Source organism: Gasterosteus aculeatus, chromosome 2 (assembly GCF_964276395.1).
Source record: "Gasterosteus aculeatus chromosome 2, fGasAcu3.hap1.1, whole genome shotgun sequence".
Lineage (NCBI taxonomy): Eukaryota > Metazoa > Chordata > Actinopteri > Perciformes > Gasterosteidae > Gasterosteus > Gasterosteus aculeatus.
This window is the reverse complement of record NC_135689.1, coordinates 612,442-632,599: the sequence shown is the minus strand read 5'-3', so window position 1 is coordinate 632,599 and position 20,158 is coordinate 612,442. Positions and strand designations below refer to the sequence as shown.

General features: G+C 47.9%; 1 protein-coding gene across 1 annotated transcript in view; it reads left to right on the top strand.

The window, feature by feature from the left end:
* Positions 1–486: 486 nt before the first annotated feature.
* The window catches only part of kcnd1 (potassium voltage-gated channel, Shal-related subfamily, member 1), a 23,347-nt gene continuing 3,675 nt past the window's right edge, over positions 487–20,158 (top strand). The window contains exons 1-7 of the mRNA XM_040194113.2: positions 487–787; positions 2,071–2,316; positions 3,031–3,743; positions 18,045–18,207; positions 18,475–18,558; positions 18,776–18,865; positions 19,789–20,027. Of these exons, the coding sequence (XP_040050047.2) occupies positions 632–787; positions 2,071–2,316; positions 3,031–3,743; positions 18,045–18,207; positions 18,475–18,558; positions 18,776–18,865; positions 19,789–20,027 (1,691 nt within the window). The 5' untranslated portion in view covers positions 487–631. The remainder of the gene's footprint in view (positions 788–2,070; positions 2,317–3,030; positions 3,744–18,044; positions 18,208–18,474; positions 18,559–18,775; positions 18,866–19,788; positions 20,028–20,158) is intronic.

Sequence of the window (20,158 nt, the reverse complement as noted above, 5' to 3'; positions counted from 1 at the left end):
CAGAGGGGGGGGGGGGGGGGGTGGGGGGGGCAGACGGAGGGAGGGGAGGAGAGACAGAGGGGAGGGAGGGAGAGGGGGAGGGAGGATGGAGGCCAGACTCTGATGCCTTCAGCAATAAACCTGTGAGAAATAACTGCTGTTACTGTTGACGCGTGTTGTCGGCGGCTCGTTCAGCAGGCCGGGTTTTCTACCCGCTGGGGGGCAGCTGGGGGTTAGGTGGGGGGCGGCTGTGAACTGGAGTGCGACTCTTCTTTTGGAGTTTTTTATTTTTATTTAAAGGCGCCGGTTAACACAGTACTTTACTTTATTTTGAAAAGCAACAGGAAACCGTGGATGCTAGGAACCTGTCAAAATAAAACGACTGGAAACGTACCTGTCGGACGCATCGGCTTTCTTTTTTGTTTCATGGCTCAACACCTGACTGCCCTCTGACCCGTCCTCCCCCGTCCTCCCCCGCCGCCCCCAATGCCCCTCCCCCCTTCATCAACATGTCCGACTACGTCTTCTCGCTCCGCCTCGCCCGCTCAAGGACAACAGGGCAGGAGAAGAAGTGAGGATTTGATAAACACACACGCAGCAGCCCCCCCCCTCACACCCCTCCCCCAAAAACACCTCCCGTCTCTGATTCAAGATGGCGGCCGGCGTGGCCACGTGGCTGCCGTTCGCACGGGCCGCGGCGGTGGGATGGCTACCGTTGGCCAAGAAGACGATGCCCAAACCCCCCGTGGACAACTCGTCCAAGTCGGATGAGATCCTGTATGTCAACGTCAGCGGGGTCCGGTTTCAGGTGGGTGCCGCCACCAGGTGTGTGGGGGAGGGGGGGAGAGGTCATTAAAACTCAAGGATAAAGTAGTATAAAGAAATACTGTGTTGGGATTCCAGAAGGTCTGGACTTCGTCTTGGTCACAGGTGTCAATAGTTCTTCTTTGTACTACAAGTGGACATTTTATGTTGATATTGAGTGCTTCATTGTTTGTTAGAGACCTGTCAATCACAGTAGCCCCGCCCTAAATCAGCCCCTCTTTATGGTCTATTTGACTGAACATGGACCATCAGTCACTAAATGAACTTCATCTGTGTTGAAGAAGACTTGAAACTAGAGACTGAGACCATAAACTCATGTTTACAATGTTTACTGAGGGAATAAATCCAGAGAGAAGTAGAGTCATTTCCTCATAGACGTCTATGGGAGCAGAGGAGTCGCCCCCTGCTGGTCACTACGGAGAAGTAGAGTCATTTCCTCATAGGCGTCTATGGGAGCAGAGGAGTCGCCCCCTGCTGGTCACTACAGAGAAGTAGAGTAATTTCCTCATAGACGTCTATGGGAACAGAGGAGTCGCCCCCTGCTGGTCACTACAGAGAAGTAGAGTCATTTCCTCATAGACGTCTATGGGAGCAGAGGAGTCGCCCCCTGCTGGTCACTACAGAGAAGTAGAGTCATTTCCTCATAGACGTCTATGGGAGCAGAGGAGTCGCCCCCTGCTGGTCACTACAGAGAAGTAGAGTCATTTCCTCATAGGCGTCTATGGGAGCAGAGGAGTCGCCCCCTGCTGGTCACTACAGAGAAGTAGAGTCATTTCCTCATAGACGTCTATGGGAGCAGAGGAGTCGCCCCCTGCTGGTCACTACAGAGAAGTAGAGTCATTTCCTCATAGGCGTCTATGGGAGCAGAGGAGTCGCCCCCTGCTGGCTTCTATAGTTGTGTGTGAATGCATCAATACAAAGACGGGGTTTGTAACCAATCAGGTGTAGAGACCATGGCGACTAGCTCCGCCCCCTGGCGACTGGCTCCGCCCCCTTACTGTCATAAAGAACCACAGCGAGCGCGTAGAAAACAACTTCGAGCTCGAGCAGAGAAGTTTGGCATAGTTATGGATCTTCCCTGGCTGAGCGGCAGCAGGTGATTCAGACTCTCTGAAGCTCTGGACTTCAGAGGGAGAAACATCATGTCCTACATTAGACTCGCTTCTTGGGGTTTGTTTGAGAGCTTTGTGATTCAGCAGCAGAACGCCCACATCAGACCCACTTTTGGAGCTCCTTATCTCACTCTCTCCTCTTCTGTTCCTCCAGACATGGAAGAACACTCTGGACCGGTACCCGGAGACCCTGCTGGGCTCCTCGGAGAAGGAGTTCTTCTACAACGAGGACACGCAGGAGTTCTTCTTCGACCGGGACCCGGAAATGTTCCGGCACATTCTGAACTTCTACCGCACGGGGAAGCTGCACTACCCGAGGAACGAGTGCATCCAGGCCTTCGACGAGGAGCTGGCCTTCTACGGCATCGTGCCCGAGATCATCGGAGACTGCTGCATGGAGGTAAACCTGCAGAGGGCCACCGCTGGAGGTCTGGTCCAAGGGAGAGAGGGAGAACCTCGGGTTAACACAACTAGACCAACAGTGAAACACTAAACATCCAGACGATGACGTGTAGATCCTCCATGTTGTCTCAGAGGATCAGGTGACCTCTGACCTTTGACGTTCCTCTCTCACGAGGTCTCTTTGATGGCGGATCATCGTTCCCTGATCCTGAGTCAGCTCAGCATGGGCCACGAGGCTCTCGTGTCCTCATGTCTTTGTCTTTAATGTCTTTGTCTCCACGTGTGTAATCCGCATCCCACGAGAAGCTCCGCCCTTCTGTATCTTTCTGCATTAAGCTAACTAGCACGGTTAAGCGGAAGAAGTGTCATATTATCATATTTTTGTTGGTTTAGTTTCTGACGTGTGTCATACAGTAGCTCCGTACCGCTGAGGAATATAATGCAAATAATATAAATAATAATGGAGTAGTCAATCCATAAACACAACTGGCACAGAGGGTATTTAATGTTTTAATGATAGCTAACAGCTAGCTAGCTATTAGCTAACGGCTAGCTAGTCACAGCGTAAGAACTTCTACTGGGTCTTTGACCTTTCCTTCGACACACTTTCTGATCACGTTGCAGAGTTCATGTGCTGCCTGAGAAGAAGAAGAAGATTCATCGTTCTCATTCACGGAGCGATTGCGTAATCTGGTCCTCCTCTTCCTCATAGGAATACCGCGACAGGAAGAAGGAGAACCAGGAGCGCCTCGCGGAGGACACGGAGGCCAACGAGGCGATGGATGCCCCCTTGCCCCCCCACAGCTCGTCCAGGGAGCGCCTGTGGCGGGCCTTCGAGAACCCCCACACCTCCACCATGGCGCTGGTCTTCTACTACGTCACCGGCTTCTTTATCGCCGTCTCCGTCATCGCTAACGTGGTGGAGACGGTGCCCTGCCGGCCCCCCAAGGGCAGCGTGAGGGACCTGCCCTGCGGGGAGAAGTACCAGCTGGCCTTCTTCTGCATGGACACGGCCTGCGTGCTCATCTTCACGTTCGAGTACCTGATGCGGCTCTTCGCCGCGCCCAGCCGCTGCAAGTTCATGCGCTCGGTGATGTCGGTGATCGACGTGGTGGCCATCCTGCCGTACTACATCGGCCTGGTGATGCCCGAGAACGAGGACGTGAGCGGCGCCTTCGTCACGCTGCGCGTCTTCCGCGTCTTCCGCATCTTCAAGTTCTCGCGCCACTCGGCGGGCCTGCGGATCCTGGGCTACACGCTGAAGAGCTGCGCCTCGGAGCTGGGCTTCCTGCTCTTCAGCCTCACCATGGCCATCATCATCTTCGCCACCGTCATGTTCTACGCCGAGAAGGGCACCAAGGACTCCAGCTTCACCTCCATCCCGGCCTCCTTCTGGTACACCATCGTCACCATGACGACGCTGGGGTGAGTCCCCGTCGCTCTCGGGCTTCTTGTGTGTTGTTTTGTATCCCGGGTGACTGTGATGAACTGATTATTTTTATTTATTCTACGTTGCCGCCCGCTGTCGATGTGATCGCTATGGCAACGGCAGCGCGCCCTGGTCTTTGTGATATGTTGATATTATTGGTAACGAAGGACGGCTTTAACAATCTGCTTCCACCACGAGGCGAGAGGAAGTGTGAGTGTGTGTGTGTGTGTGTGTGTGTGTGTCGGCCTCCCACGCTTACTTCTCGAGTTTGGAGGTATATTCACTCTGCTGGCGCCCCCCCACACACACACACACACACACACACACACACACTCACACATTGCTGCGGTGTGGACGTAGTGGGTGATGAGGACGATGATGAAGGTGGTGTGTTCACCCTACAGCTCTGATCTATTATCTGCTGTTCAAAGGGCCTTTGGAAACTTAAAATAAAGAGTGAGTCAGTGAAACGTCTATAAGCTTCCACCATGTAGCCTTCTAACACACACACACACACACACACACACACACACACACACACTCTCCATCTATCTCCTGTCTGTGAATGGAGATGCATCGAGCGCAGTGAGAGCTTCTGCTCAATGAGCGCTCCCCCTGAGGGGAGGGCCCCTCCCTGATTGGTCCGTTGTGATGATGTCACCCTGGAAGACGTGTGATATCTATTTATTGATGATGTTTAGAGAGGTGAAAAGCAATCAACAACCCATAGAATCAATGGTAGTACGACGCTCAGGGCCGAGGAGCCACGAGCCACAAACCTAAAGTAGACCTGTGCGCCCTCCAGCGAACCCGACGGTAGCAGCTCCAGCACGGCCACATATATATATATATGTATATGTATATATATTTAATCTCCCCCCCCCTCTCACCTCCTCCTCCCTCCTAGCAGCTCCTTCGTCTTTGTTTTTCATCCTGATGTTTTATTGCTTCGCTCCTTGTTTTTATCACTGAACAAATAAACTGAGTGAACCATAAAACTATTTCAGCTCCTCCACAGTTAATATCTGTGAGCGCGGAGCTCGTTGTGTCTGCAGAGGATCCTCCTCCTGCAGCAGTACTTATTAAAACAACTCCCTCTTTTTGATAGATCTGTTGTACCATAAAGCTGGAGGGAGAAAAGCTTATTTAAACTCCTCCTCCTCTTTGTCTCCTTCCATCTTCTCCTGAAACAAAAGAGCCTGTAGATAATAAAGCAGTGTCAAACACACGTAACAGTAATCACATTGTATTTATTACAACAAAAAACATTCAAAATACTTAAATAACTGTTATTTACACTCAACACATTCTCAACAATCTACAACCAAGACAAAGTCTGGAACTACATTTAGGGAACTGAACACAATTTAAAAGGTGTTACTAAGGGAGGAAGGATTCTGGTCCAACGTAACGCAATGTGATGATGTGATGCAAGTAGTGGGCGGAGTCACAGTCAACCGAAAAAGGAACAAGTACAGTAGTACACCGCGACTTTAAACAGCAGCGTGCTGTGGAAAAATATTTTCTTCCAAGACGCCAACCGTTGCTATATTTTACAGCATTCAACTGTATTGGCAAATAACAGTATATTACTGTTGAGAATCTCGTTATTTTACAGTAATTTGTTAGTGTTCATTCTGCGGTCCAACTATCCCCAACCCTCTCAATGGGCTTTAGGTGGGGTGATGGTGGAGGCCAGGTCATGTGACGCAGCCCTCCGTCGGTCCTTCTTGGTCAAATAGCCCTCACAAAGCCTGGAGGTGTGTCGGGGTCTTTGTCCTGTGTAAACACAGATGCTGGTCCACTACGCGTAAAGCAGATGGGACGGCATGTCGCTGCAGGATGCTCCTCAAATAGGCCTTGAATGTCCGTTCTTTGAGCTTCTGGGCCCAAACAGGTCTTGTTCTTCTCCTTCTTCCTCAGTATTGGACCATGAAGGCCTGATTTCGTCTCCTCTAAACAGGTGATGTTGAGATGTGTCTGCGACTTGGACTCTGTGAAGCATTTCTGTGGGCTCTAATCGGAGCTTTCTGAGGCTGGACTTCTCCTCGGCAGCAGAGGTCCCTCCTGGTCTTCCTGTCCTCGGGGGACCTCATGAGAGCCACTTTCATCACAGTGTTTGATGTTGTCTCCCCTGCACTTGAGGAGACATTCAAAGTTCTTGAAAGGTTCTGGACGGACTGACCTCCGTGTCTTGATGTCACGATGGGCTGTGCTTTACTTTATTGATGGTTCTTGCCATAATCTGGATCAGAACTGTAGTGGAATAGATTTATCCACAGTCTTCATGAGTTAGTTGATTTATTCCCTCAGTAAACATTGTAAACATGAGTTTATAGCCTCAGTCTCTAGTTTCAAGTCTTCTTCAATACAGATGATGTTCATTTAGTAGATGATGGTCCATTTAGAGTCAAACTGACCATAAAGCAGGGGATGCTTTAAGGCGGGGCTACACGCTGATTGACAGGTCTCCAGCAGACAATGACGCATTCAGTATCAACACAAAACTTCCACTTGTAGTACAAAGAAGAACTATCGACATCTGTGACCAAGACGAAGTGCAAACCTTCTGAAATCCCAACACAGTATTTCTCTATACGATTTTATCCTTGACGATTTAGGGCGGGGCTACACACTGATTGACAGGTATAGTAGAAGAAGTATAGTATCGGTATACCGAAAGTCTCTCGTTCCCCATTTCATTTCTGTGAGAAGTGGTAACTTCCTGTTGCCCAGAGACAGACAGACACACACACACACACACACACACACACACACACACACACACACGCAAACACACACACACAAACGTTGGACTTTGAAAAGTAAGGTGATTAAGGACTTTATTCTTTACTGTTTGGTCTCACTGTCACATTCACTCATTCACTCACATACAAGCAAAAGCAAAAAATCCTTCAGATATGGAGACAGATGGCTCGTAGAGTGTGTGTGTGTGTGTGTGTGTGTGTGTGTGTGAGTGAGTGTGGGTGTGATGTATCTTCATGTGTGTATTTTGTCACTTTTGGAGCACCATACTTGTGATTAATGGAAACATCTCAGCCAGAAAACAATCAATAAAGCTGAATGATCAGGTGATACATCATGTACTAGAGTACTAGTAATATTACCTCATCTCTTCTTCTACTGCCTCCTCCTCTCCTCTCCTCCTCGTTTCCTCTCCTCCCCTCCTCTCCTCCTCGTTTCCTCTCCTCCCCTCCTCTCCTCCTCGTTTCCTCTCCTCCCCTCTCACCCTAATTGCTGCAGCTGCTGAGTGAGTGAGTGAGGAGATAAGCAGATAAAAAAGTCAAGGAGGAGAGAACCTTTCCTCTCATCAATTATTTCCTCTTAGTGTCTGAGTGCACCCTCCTCATCCTCCTCCTCCTCCTCTCCATCCTCCTCTCCCTCCTCTCCACCCTCCTCCTCCTCTCCATCCTCCTCCTCTTCTCCATCCTTCTCCTCCTCCTCTCCCTCTCTCTCTCTTCCTCTTCCTCTCGCATTTCCTCCTCTCCATCCTCCTCCTCCTCTCCATCCTCCTCCTCTTCTCCATCCTCCTCCTCTTCTCCATCCTCCTCCTCTTCTCCATCCTTCTCCTCCTCTCCCTCTCTCTTCCTCTTCCTCTCGCATTTCCTCCTCTCCATCCTTCTCCTCCTCCTCTCCATCCTCCTCCTCTTCTCCATCCTTCTCCTCCTCCTCTCCATCCTCCTCCTCTTCTCCATCCTTCTCCTCCTCTCCCTCTCTCTCTTCCTCTTCCTCTCGCATTTCCTCCTCTCCATCCTTTTCCTCCTCTACCTCTTCATCCTCAGGTTTCCTCTACTTGTCTCCTCTTCCCCATTCATTCACTAATTCCTGTTTCCTTCTTTCCTCTCTCCTTGTCATTACATTACATCACATGTCATTTATCTGACGCTTTTATCCAAAGCGACTTACAATAAGTTCATTTCAACCATAAGGACACAAACTCAGAAGAGCAATTTCAAATAAGCCAATTTACAACTTGCTATAGATACACTGTCACCGTAAATTAACGGTATTTTACTGGCAGCAAGGACGCCAGGAATTTACCGTTATTTTACGGTATAATACTGTAAATGGGTTTTACACTATGTTAGCGTAAAATAGATTACTGTATGTTACCGTAAACTTGAACTAATTTTACTGTGAATTAACTGGAATTTACTGGCAGTCGACGCTAGTAACTTACTGTTTTATTTACAGTGGCCTACCGTAATTTACGGTATGTTGTCGTATATTGGATTACAGTTTGTTACCATACGATTACTGTTTTTGTGTTATAAATACCAGAGTGTTACCGTTTACTTATAACCGTATACTTTTGCATTTAATTCCCCACAAATTAAAGAAAGACAACCAAACTCATTTCGGTCATAGTGGTTGGAGTTTATTAGATGCCTTTAAGACAAAAATGTTAGATATTTGTAACCAAGAACAAAACATAAAATATTCCGCAGGTATACAATAATAAAAAAATGAATCATAAAATCATTAGGAACAAGGTAAACTAACTGCAACAATACGCTATGGAACACTTTCAATTGACCGCAGCAAACGGCTGGCGTCCTTAATCCAGTGCCTCTGTAAAACAAACCAAAATAAAATATTTAGAAACGCTCATTGGTAAAATATTAAAATTACAAAGTTGAGGAAGACAACAAGATGTAAGGAAAGAGAATGTTAATCATGCTAGGCAAATAAAACTTACCAAAATTACTTGGAGAGACGAGGCAATGAGAAACTCCTCCCATGTTGAACTGACAGGTGTTCTAGATGAACTGAGATTACGCGTTTGACGTCACGTTCAGGAGCAGTCGGTCAAATTAACACTCAAATGACTTTTAGGCAATGATCACTTTGAATAATACAAATATTTATAATCTTTACATTCCGGCCAATGAAACGACAGCGGAGGCGGTGCATGAGATAGGGAGGGTGTGCTGTGCAGCACAAGGTTGGCGGTTTGAATCCTGGCTGCTCCCGGTGCCAAGTTGAAGTGTCCCTGAGCAAGACACCTAACCCCCAATTACTCCACTTAAAAGGATGTCAAACCATGGGCGTTTTGGATAAAAGTGACAGCTGCATGTATAGGCATGTCCTGAGAGTCAAAGTCATCATCGTATCTCATTATGATGACTTACAGGACCTGTTTTTCAGTGGCTGACATGGGCTTCCATACTGTACATTAACCTACAAAAGATCTAGATGGATTGTGATTCACTGCACTTGTATGTGTATTTCCACCACCTCATAAAATATGTGTAACATGCATTTGAATTACGGTAGTCTGCTATTATTGTAAATTGACAGCTTTAACTGTTTTTTCATGACATTGGCCGTTAATTTACAAGCAAGGGATGGAAATGTAACTGTATGTTACAGTTATTATGACATACTGTAAGATACCCTTAGAAATGCACCGTAAATTTACAGCAATTTGTTACAGTGTAAGAACCATTATAAGTACAATGTAAGTGCTACAGTTAGTTAGTGTGTTAGTGGAGGTAGAGTCTGAAGAGGTGTGTCTTTAGTCTGAAGATGTGAAGGCTCTCTGTGGTCCTGATGTCTTCAGAGACCTCCTTCCACCATTTAGGAGCAGGACAGCAAAGAGTGGAGATCTAGTCGAGTGTTTTGCTCTCAGTGAGGAGGAACAAGCAGTTTATCACATGCAGAGCGGAGAGTGCGGGTCGGGATGTCGGGTTGGACCAGGTCCTGGATGTAAGCTGGACCCCATCCATTCACAGCGTGATACGTGAGCACCATGTTTAGAACTGGATGAGCCACCGGTACCAGTGAAGAGAGCGGAGGAGTGGAGGAGTGAGGGAGAACTTAGGAAGGTTAAAGACCAGTGGAGCTGCTGCATTCTGGATGAGCTGCAAAGGTGGAATGGTGGTAGCAGGAGACCTGCAGGACAGAGTTACAGTAGTCCAGAAGGGAGACGACAAGAGCCTGAATCAGTACCTCCTTCTGAGTGAGAAGAGGACGTGTTCTCTTGATGTTGTAGAGCGTGTATCTACAGGATGGTGTTGTCATGAGTCTCAAAGTTTACAGTCAGGTCCTGTGAAGGAGAATCTTTTCCCGGAAAGAGAAGTAGTTCCGTCTGTCGGGGTTGATTTTCAGATGGTGGGCGGATCCACTGAGAGACGTCAGTCAGACAGGCAGAGATCCGAGTGAGGGAAGGAGAGAACTAGTTGGGTGTCATCAGCATAGCTGTGGTAGGAGAAGCCATGCGAGCGAATGACAGCGCAGAGAGAGTTGGTGTAGAGCGAGAAGAGGAGGGGACCCAGGACGGAACCCTGAGGAACTCCAGTAGTAAGAGGACAAGGTTCCGACACAGATCCTCTCCAGGTTACTCGGTAGGTGCGTCCGTCGAGGTAGGACGAGAGAAGGGAGAGAGCAGAGCCTGAGACACCAAGTTCCTGAAGGGAGGAGACAAGGATCTGCTGGTTGACTGTGTCAAATGCAGCAGAGACGTCCAGAAGGACGAGGACTGAGGAGAGAGAGGAGCTCTAGCAGTGTGGAGCTGCTCTGAGACAGCGAGGAGAGCAGTCTCTGTGGAACGGCCTTGAAGCCTGACTGGTGGGGGTCAAGGAGGTTGTTATGGTAGAGATAAGAGGAGACCTGGTTAAAGATCACACGTTCAAGAGTTTTGGACAAAAAGTTGTTTTCTTCAGAAGGGTTGAGGGTAGGTTTTTTCAGTTCAGTTCTTCAGTTTCTTCAGGAGAGGGTTGACTCTTGCCTCCTTCAGAGAATTGGGAAAACAGCCAGATAACAGAGCATTGTTGATGAGACAGGTGAGGAAAGGAAGACGGTCAGGAGCAGTAGATTGTAGAAGATGTGATGGAATGGGGTCAAGAGGGCAGGTGGTCGAGATTGAGATTGAAACACAAGCAGGTCATCAGGTCGTTTATATTTACACCGTCTCCTCTCCGACGCTCGCATGGCGGCTCTCATGGCACCGGATCAGATCGACACGGAGCCGGAGGGGATTTACCGACCCGTCGGGTCGTCAGAGGACAGAGAGTCTAGAGAGGAGGACAGAGTTGAGAGGAGAGTCTCTGCAGCAGCGTCAGATGAGTGAGAAGGAGTCAGTAGAAGGGAGAGCTGATAGAACAGAGGAGGAGAGAGGAGGAGAGAGGAGGAGAGAGGAGGAGAGAGGAGGAGAGAGGAGGAGAACAGGTACAGAGTCAGTTGATTGGATGTTAGAGATGAAGTAAGAGATGAAGAAGTGGTCAGACACATGAAGTGGAGTCACAGAGAGGTTAGTGGTGGAGCAGTTTCTAGTGAAGATGTAGTCAAGGTGATTGCCGGCTTTGTGAGTAGGATATCTAACGATATCGATATCTAATTGTACCGGGTGAGTAACTGTTACAGCGGTAATTCAAAAGAATTCCTACCTGTGGCCTGGGAGTGTGGCTGAAGGAGAAGGCGGAGGAGAGAGCGGCTGGGGTGGATGTGTTCTCAGGTGTGATCCAGGTCTCGGTGAGAGCGAGGAAGTTGAGCGACTGCTGAATAGCGAAGCCGGAGATGAAGTCAGCGAGTAGCTGACTGGCAGTTCCAGAAACCTCCTGTGACGAGGTGCTGGACGTGTGTGGAGCGGGTGGGATAGGAGAGAGAGGAGAGGTTACAATAGAGATTGGATCTGGCCCGAGGCCTGTAGTATCTGTGGGAAGAGATTCGGACAGGTACGGATAAAGGGGTCAAACACATTATTAAAAATAGAAGAAGAAGCCGCCACATTCAACCGCCCCGAAGACTCCCACAAAAGACTCCTTTTGTCTTTGTCCTGCTCGTCTTGACTCCCATGAAAGACTCCTTTGTCTTTGTTCAGCTTGCCTTCGTGCGGCGAGGTTATGCAAACGCTGAAGTTAACGCTTCACTCAACCCCTAAGTCGACTACGGCTGCGCTGACCACTACACCACAAAATGCAAAGCACCAATAGCTTGACCCTCTAATCAGTGAACAATCACCATGTGGTGTTTTGACAAACTGAGCGTTTAAGTCTCTTCTGCTTCAGAAGAGAAGGCAAAACCGACCTAGATCAGGTCAAACCCAGCAGAGCTGGATTAGATTAGATTCAACTTTATTGTCACTGCACAGGGTACAAGTACTGAGGCAACGAAATGCAGTTTAACATCCAACCAGAAGTGCAAAGTAGCAGAAAGTGCAGAGTGTGTGCATATGTAAAGTGTAATAAGTGAATAAATAGATGTGTACAGTAAGAAATGGATATACAATAACAGTGTGAATGTTCAGTGGCTGGAGGAAGGTGTGGCAGTCAAACCAGGGTGGAGGGGGAGTACAGTCACTGAGGGAGGTGTGTGGGGGGCAGAGTTCAGTTAGGAGGACACACTGGCAGTTAACTTCATAGTAGAGTCTAGAACAACAACTGGCTCTAAAAAACGGAAAGAGCTTAAGCAAACTAGCAACCAAGATGCTTCAAACACTAGAATCAACAACAAATTTAGCAGACCAGCTCTGATTTCAGGTCGCCTGCATGTCTGATGGCCTCTTGTAGTTTCTCCATTTGGTCTTCTTCATGTGACATTTTGAAACAGTTACCACACATCATGCGATATTTAAACATTGTGTGTGTGTATTTGAGGTAAAAAATAAACATGTGGAGATGTGGATTATGCAAAATAAACAAATGAGACATTTAGAGACGCTTCTCATCAGTTAATAACAAAGAGGGAGAGAGATGGGGGAGGGGCGCAGCGTGGGAGACATAAATACAGGAGAAAATGACAAGAACAGAAACAAAGATGTAGAAATAAACGCTTCTTGAGGCCACAAAATATGAACTCGTCAGAAAATTCTCCGTCTCCTTGAAGCAGGTGTAAACCAGGACGTGGGAACCTTGACGTGGGACAAGGAGACGAGGTGGAAGGATTTTAACACAAGCGTCACACTTTCTCCGCTGAGTGAACACGTATACATCACACGTTACAGATGAAGCAGCAGCTTGTGGAAGAAATCAAATATGACGTTGCATCTCCTACTCAGCGTCCACATTCCATTCCAGCAGGTGTTAAACTCCTCACTACATTACAGTTATTGGATCAGGAACATTTCAAACAGTAATCGCATCAGCAGTGGGAACATGTCAGTCTGCACTCAGCCGCATCACAGCACCAGTACACAACGCTTTGCTGCAGCGCACTACACATTTCCACCACTGATGCCCAAATAACACACCGGCTTCAGTGTCACTGGATTTGAGTTTTTGCTGTTTGACTTTGGCTGATCCGTGATAGAAAGAGAGGAGGAGGCCGCTCAGGTACGCGTTTAAACCTGATGAGCTGGTTTCTGAATAAACAGCGAGCGCTTTGGGCACGTCGGCCGTGTCGCTGATAACGCTGCGTCTGCAAGTGTGCGTTTGAGGCCCTCAGTCTTCATTATTGTGTTTTCCTGTGAAGGTTCTGATGGCTCAGATATCAGCCTGTTTGTGTGTGTGTGTCATAAATAGAAAAAGAGGAGGAGAGAAGTAAAAAAGGATGAAAAGAAAGTCAGGAAAACTTAAAATAGATCAGAAAAAAGCCCTTATTGATTTTTTTTTATGTATAATATGATCTAATCATGTACTTTTCCTATTCTGCTGCAAATATTATCAGGAGTTGTGTCATAGAATGATCTCATCACCTGAGAGTGTTCCATCCATCCATCCATCCATCCATCCATCTTCAACCGCTTATCCGGGGTCGGGTCGCGGGGGCAACAGCTCCAGCAGGGGACCCCAAACTTCCCTTTCCCACATCTACCAGCTCTGACTGGGGGATCCCAAGGCGTTCCCAGGCCAGTGCAGAGATATAATCTCTCCACCTGGTCCTGGGTCTTCCCCGGGGCCTCTTCCCAGCTGGCCGTGCCTGGATCACCTCCCTAGGGAGGCGCCCAGGGGGCATCCTCACCAGATGCCCAAACCACCTCAACTGGCTCCTTTCGACGCAAAGGAGCAGCGGCTCTACTCCGAGCTCCTCACGAATGGCTGAGCTTCTCACCCGATCCCTAAGGGAGACGCCAGCCACTCTCCTGAGGAAACCCATTTCGGCCGCTTGTACCCGTGACCTAGTTCTTTGGGTCATGACCCATCCTTCATGACCATAGGTGAGGGTAGGAACGAAGACTGACCGGTAGATCAGAGCTTTGCCTTCCGGCTCAGCTCTCTTTTCGTCACAACGGTGCGGTAAAGCGAGTGCAACACCGCCCCCGCTGCTCCGATTCTCCACCCAAACTCACACTCCATCTTCCCCTCACTGGTGAACAAGACCCCGAGGTACTTGAACTCCTTGACTTGGGGTAAGGACACATTCCCTACCTGGAGTAGGAAACCCATCGGTTTCCTGCTGAGAACCATGGCCTCAGATGTAGAGGTGCACCTGAGAGTGTTTCTTATTGTTTTTCTCATTTCTTTTAATGATTGAATGTGACTGGACGTCGTCATGGTGACGCCTCTCTTTTTTTGGGGAGGTTTTGAAGCAGTTAGAGTTACGTTTTCGTTGTCCCCATCTTGTTTTTTGGCAACCAGTGAACGAGAAGTGACCATATGTGTATATATATATGTATCTATACATACCATATATACGTCTGTGGGACAGACCTGTGAATACAACCAGGCCCTGAAGCATCGCCGGAGAGAGAGACACAAAGAGAGCGAGGGAGAGAGAGGGAGAGAGAGAGGGAAACATGGAACCACCATCCAGCCTCCTGAAACTTTCATCATCACTCCATCAATTAAACATGTGGGTGGGTTACACTGAGGAGAGGACAGGAGGCTTTATGGAAAGGCAGGAAGGTGACGGAGAGGAAAGACGAGGAGGTAGAGGAGGAGGAGGGAGAGGAGGAGGAGGAAGAGGGAGGCTTTTAGCGGACAGCTGTAACCCAGAATAGAAGAGTTCAGACAGGAAAACAAACGGAGCCGGTCAATACCAACGTCCTTGTGAAGGGAGAGGATGAGGGAGGGGGAGGAGGAGGGGGAGGGGGAGAGGAGGAGGGAGGGAGAGGAGGAGGAGTAAGAGGAGTGAGAAACGAGGAAAGAGGATGTTTTTACATTTGTTTCAGATATTAATGGGACTTCATATCGTCGTCACCAGCAGGTCAACAGTTAGCGGTAGCATGCTAACATGGTACACTGGTCGACATGTTAGCATGCTAGCATTGTTGATAGAGAAGTTGTGTTCAGGTATCCTTTCCCCTAAACCATTGTGGTAGAAATATATCAAAGTAACAAAGACTCTTTGTCTCTGACTTTATAAGTATTGATCGGTGCACCTTCGGATCTCTTTTAATTGGAGGGATTTACCCTTCAGCATAATTGCCCTCTATGAAAGGATCCCCATTGGCTGCCTGTCTCCATCAGATTGTGATTGCTCGGCTCGCCTCTTAGAGGCGGGAGATAAGTATCGGTCAGAGCGTCCGATTGGCTGACTTGCTCCTAATGGCTTCTTATCTGCTCCAATCAGTGACCAGCAGAGTTCTTGCTTCTCTCTTCGTCTTAGTTCTTCCTGTCTCAGTCAGTACTCAGTACTGCACCAAAGTACACTTCTAAAGTACTTGTATCTGCTACTACTACCTATTCCATAACATGTTAAATATTGTTTTTTTATTTTGATATATCTCAGAGGTACATATACTACTTTTCACTTTACTACATCTCAGACTACGTATTGCACTTTGCACTGTACTACATCTCAGAGGTACACATTGTACTTTGCACTGTACTACATCTCAGAGGTACACATTGTACTTTGCACTGTACTACATCTCAGAGGTACACATTGTACTTTTCACTGTACTACATCTCAGAGGTACACATTGTACTTTGCACTGTACTACATCTCAGAGGTACACATTGTACTTTGCACTGTACTACATCTCAGAGGTACACATTGTACTTTTCACTGTACTACATCTCAGAGGTACATATTGTACTTTTCACTGTATTACCTCTCAGAGGTACACATTGTATTTTTTGTTGCACAAAACAATGATTATTATTACAGATTAATCGATTAACAGTTGTGTACTTTAAGCAGATTGTGAAGCTGGTACTTGTACTTGTACTAGATTCGGAGTGCAGGATATACCTGATTTATACAGTGTAGTACTACTACCTGTACCTGAGTAAAGGATCTGAGTACTAACGGCAGCTCTGGTTGTGTGTCTGCACGGTGGCCCTGGCTGACACACAACCATCATGAAATATTGAGAGTTGTGGGGGAGCGGCTCAGAACAACTGACCCGGGCCTCCTGCCACCTCCTGCCTCCTCCTGCCTCCTCCTGCTGCCACCTCCTGCCACCTCCTGCCTCCTCCTGCCACCTCCTGCCTCCTCCTGCTGCCACCTCCTGCCTCCTCCTGCTGCCACCTCCTGCCTCCTCCTGCCACCTCCTGCTGCCACCTCCTGCCTCCTCCTGCTGCCACCTCCTGCCTCCTCCTGCCACCTCCTGCTGCCACCTCCTGCTGCCACCTCCTGCCTCCTCCTGCCTCCTCCTGCTGCCACCTCCTGCCACCTCCTGCCTCCTCCTGCCACCTCCTGCCTTTTCCTGCCGCCTTCTGCCTCCTCCTCCTGCCACCTCCTGCCGCCTCCTGCCTCCTCCTCCTGCCACCTCCTGCCGCCTCCTGCCTCCTCCTCCTGCCACCTCCTGCCACCTGACCTCCTAATGACCTCCTAACCTGCCACCAGGTTAGGAGGTCATTTGAAGCCAGCCTGGGTGTGAATGACCTGTCAATCAGCGTGTAGCCCCGCCCTAAAGCACCCGCTGCTTTATGCTCTGTTTGACGCTACAGGGACCATAATGTACGACATGAACGTCACGCTGATGGAGGGACAGAGGACAGAGGACAGAGGACAGAGACAGAGAGACAGGAAGGAAATAAAGCAAATGTGTCTAGCGAAGGAAAAGGATATAAACCTTCTCGTCCCTCTGTGTCTCTAACAAGCCTTCTAATGCTGCATCCATTATTTACCACACACACACACTCACACTGACACACACACACACACACACACACACACACACACACACTCACACACACACACACACACACTCACACACACTCTCTCTCTCTCTCTGCAGTAACAACCTCCTACATTTTAAACTCACATTTTAATGACCTCTGCTGGCTGAAAATGTTGATGCTAATGATCGATTAACGGTGACGAGGAGGATTCATGGAGCAGCAAGAACATTGAACTAAGGAAGTGAGACAATAAGATTCAGCTCCATCTTTTTTTAAGTTTGTTGGATTCTAACTGTAATACCGGTATAATCCCCTCGTTGTGGGTGATAACGTGCACTTATCCTGTGATAAAATAATACCCTTAAGTTATATACGATCAGAAGTTATTTACTGAGACTAAATAACGAGAGAAGTAGTCACTTTTTCACTGAGCTGATGTCCGTGGTCTTCATGTGTTTTTGTCCTCATCTATTATGTCGCATTAATCTGCATATGGAACAATAGTAGATACTTTAGCACAGATTCATTAGCTGATGACAGATGCTAAACTCAGTTTAGTTAAGTTAACCTGAGCATAACTAATCCCACAGAAAAGATGACTCACTGGTTTAGTTGCAATGACTTGTTAGCTTCAAACTGAACCTGAACGAAATTAAATCAAACAGTTTCAGTTGAACTGATCTGTCACACCTGGGACCTTTTAACTGACTGAAGCTAACTGTGTTAGCTAACCTAAACCAAGCTAACCTGTGATCGTAGTGGTGATAAATCAAAGTGTTACTTCCTGGTTTAATCATCTGACCTGAAAGCCACCAGCTCTAACGTTAGCTAGCAATTAGCGCTCACATTAGCATTAGCAAAGCAGCTCTTGCTGCTAAACTGGAATCAATTCATCCAAATAATTTATTTTGTTGTGTAACCTGGACTTAGGGCGACACGAGCGTTGCCACCCGTCCCTTAAAATACGGAATCGTCCCGTATTTGAGAATAAAATAACGCGTCTCGTTTTGAATCAATACGGGGCGGCGTTTGTCTCAATGCAGCATGCTATTCAGCCCCGTATTGGCTGATACTCGCTGCCATCGCTGGTTCGATTGGCCGTGAACCTGAAATAAACCAATCAGAGTCAGAGGAGGGCGGGACTCAGAAGAGCAAGAAACAAATAAGCCAATTTAATTGTAAATTGGCTTATTTGATGAAATCACACTTTATTGTTTCTTGTTCTTCTGAGTTTGTATCGTTGTGGTTGAAATGCACGTATTGTAAGTCGCTTTGGATGTTGTGTGTGTTGTGGTGTGACGGTGTGACCACCCCCCCCCCCCACAGGTACGGAGACATGGTTCCCAACACCATCGCAGGGAAGATCTTCGGCTCCATCTGCTCTCTGAGCGGCGTGCTGGTCATCGCGCTGCCCGTCCCCGTCATCGTGTCCAACTTCAGCCGCATCTACCACCAGAACCAGAGGGCCGACAAGATGAGGGCGCAGCAGGTGGGGGTCCGAGTGTCTCCCCGAAGCAGTTCTACGTCAGCACGCCGCTTCATCTCCCTCTAACTGTTTCTAACCCTATTAGAGTCATTAATATAAGAATCTACAGACAGTATCCATGACAACCTGTGCTAGCTGCTAAAACTGTTAGCATGCTACAACCACAGTTACATTACATTACATGTCATTTTGTGCCACTGTCGGTGTGTGTTTGTGTGTCTGTGTGTGCCCTAAATGCTGATGGGCCTCCTGTGTGTTTCTGTCCCTCAGAAGGTTCGCATGGCTCGGATCCGCATGGCGAAGAAAGGAGCGGCTAACGCCTTCCTGCAGTACAAAGAGGACCGGGCCCTCGGGGTGAGACGCACACACACACACACACAGACACACACACACGACCAGCTGATGATCAGGGAGATGAAGAGTGACTGCTGGAGGAATCATTATTATTCTTATTATAAACTCAATGTACAACTCTTGTTGACAACAATGACTAATAATAGTCTTTATGTGTTATCTGTGTTGTGTTTGTCTGATGACACACTGAGGTTGTGTGTTCTTGTTGTGCGTTCAGGACAGCGACACCACGGCTCTGTGTGTGAAGAACAGGTCGGCCTTTGAGTATCAACACAACCACCTGCTGCACTGCCTGGAGAAGACCACGGTGATGTTCATGAGACATGAGGGCTGCCGACATTAAAGCATTCCGTTAATAATAGTCATGAATTAAACTTAATAACAGTTTAACGGTCGTTCACCTTCGGGACTGGAAGGAAACCGGAAGTTGACCACAGAAACAAAACGGCCGCTGACTGCAGTCAGTTACAAGATGGAGAGACACACAGTCTGCAGAGGACCACTGTGTCCCCAAAAGACGTGGTTTAAAACGTCCTGCTGAATGTGGGACATGTTGGCACTTTAAACACGTCGAATGATGGAGAGTTGAGAGCAAAGTGCACGAGGACGACAGGAAGAGACGCAGGTTCAACGTGTTCCACGTGTTCAACATGTTCCACGTGTTCAACGTGTTCCACGTGTTCCACGTGTTCAACGTGTTCCACGTGTTCCACGTGTTCCACGTGTTCCACGTGTTCCACGTGTTCAACATGTTCCACGTGTTCAACGTGTTCCACGTGTTCAACATGTTCCACGTGTTCCACGTGTTCCACGTGTTCAACGTGTTCAACGTGTTCCACGTGTTCAACGTGTTCCACGTGTTCAACATGTTCCACGTGTTCCACGTGTTCCACCAGGAGGAATTCTGCCTCAAACACAATCAAATGTTTAAAATAACATTAACAACTAAACAACTGTGTCTAAAATACATGCTTTCTAAAGTCATTACTTCTTACTTCTAAGATTTAGTCTTTAGAAGACAAACACGCATTTATCATAAACAACATTGTAACAACAACAACATTCAATAATTGAGATTAATGAAGGAATTAAAAAATTTGCAATTAATTAATTATTATTATTATTTTTTAATCTATTGACAGCCCTAAAAGATATACACATGTTGATATAAACATATAGATATGTGTATATGTATATTAGACACCACTGAGGTTCTACATGTGTCATCAGAACCACGAGTTCACCAACGAGATGAACTACAGCGAGCTGTGCACCTCGGACTCGGCGGGCTGCCGGACCAGCCGCAGCACCTCCCTCTCCAGCCAGCAGGGGGCGACTGACAACTCCACCGGCTGCTGCCTGCGGCGTGCCAGGAGGAGAGCCGCCATACGCCTCGCCAACAGCACCGTGTCCGTGAGCAGGGGGAGTGGCCAGGAGCTGAGCACGCTGCACACCAAGACGCCTCAGAGGTACGCAAGGACGCACAACCTGCACACAAACACACAACCTGCACACCAACGCTTCAGAGGTACACATGCAGTGTGTAAACAAACACGCAGACACACAACCTACAGCACTCCATGAACATATTATTCAAGAA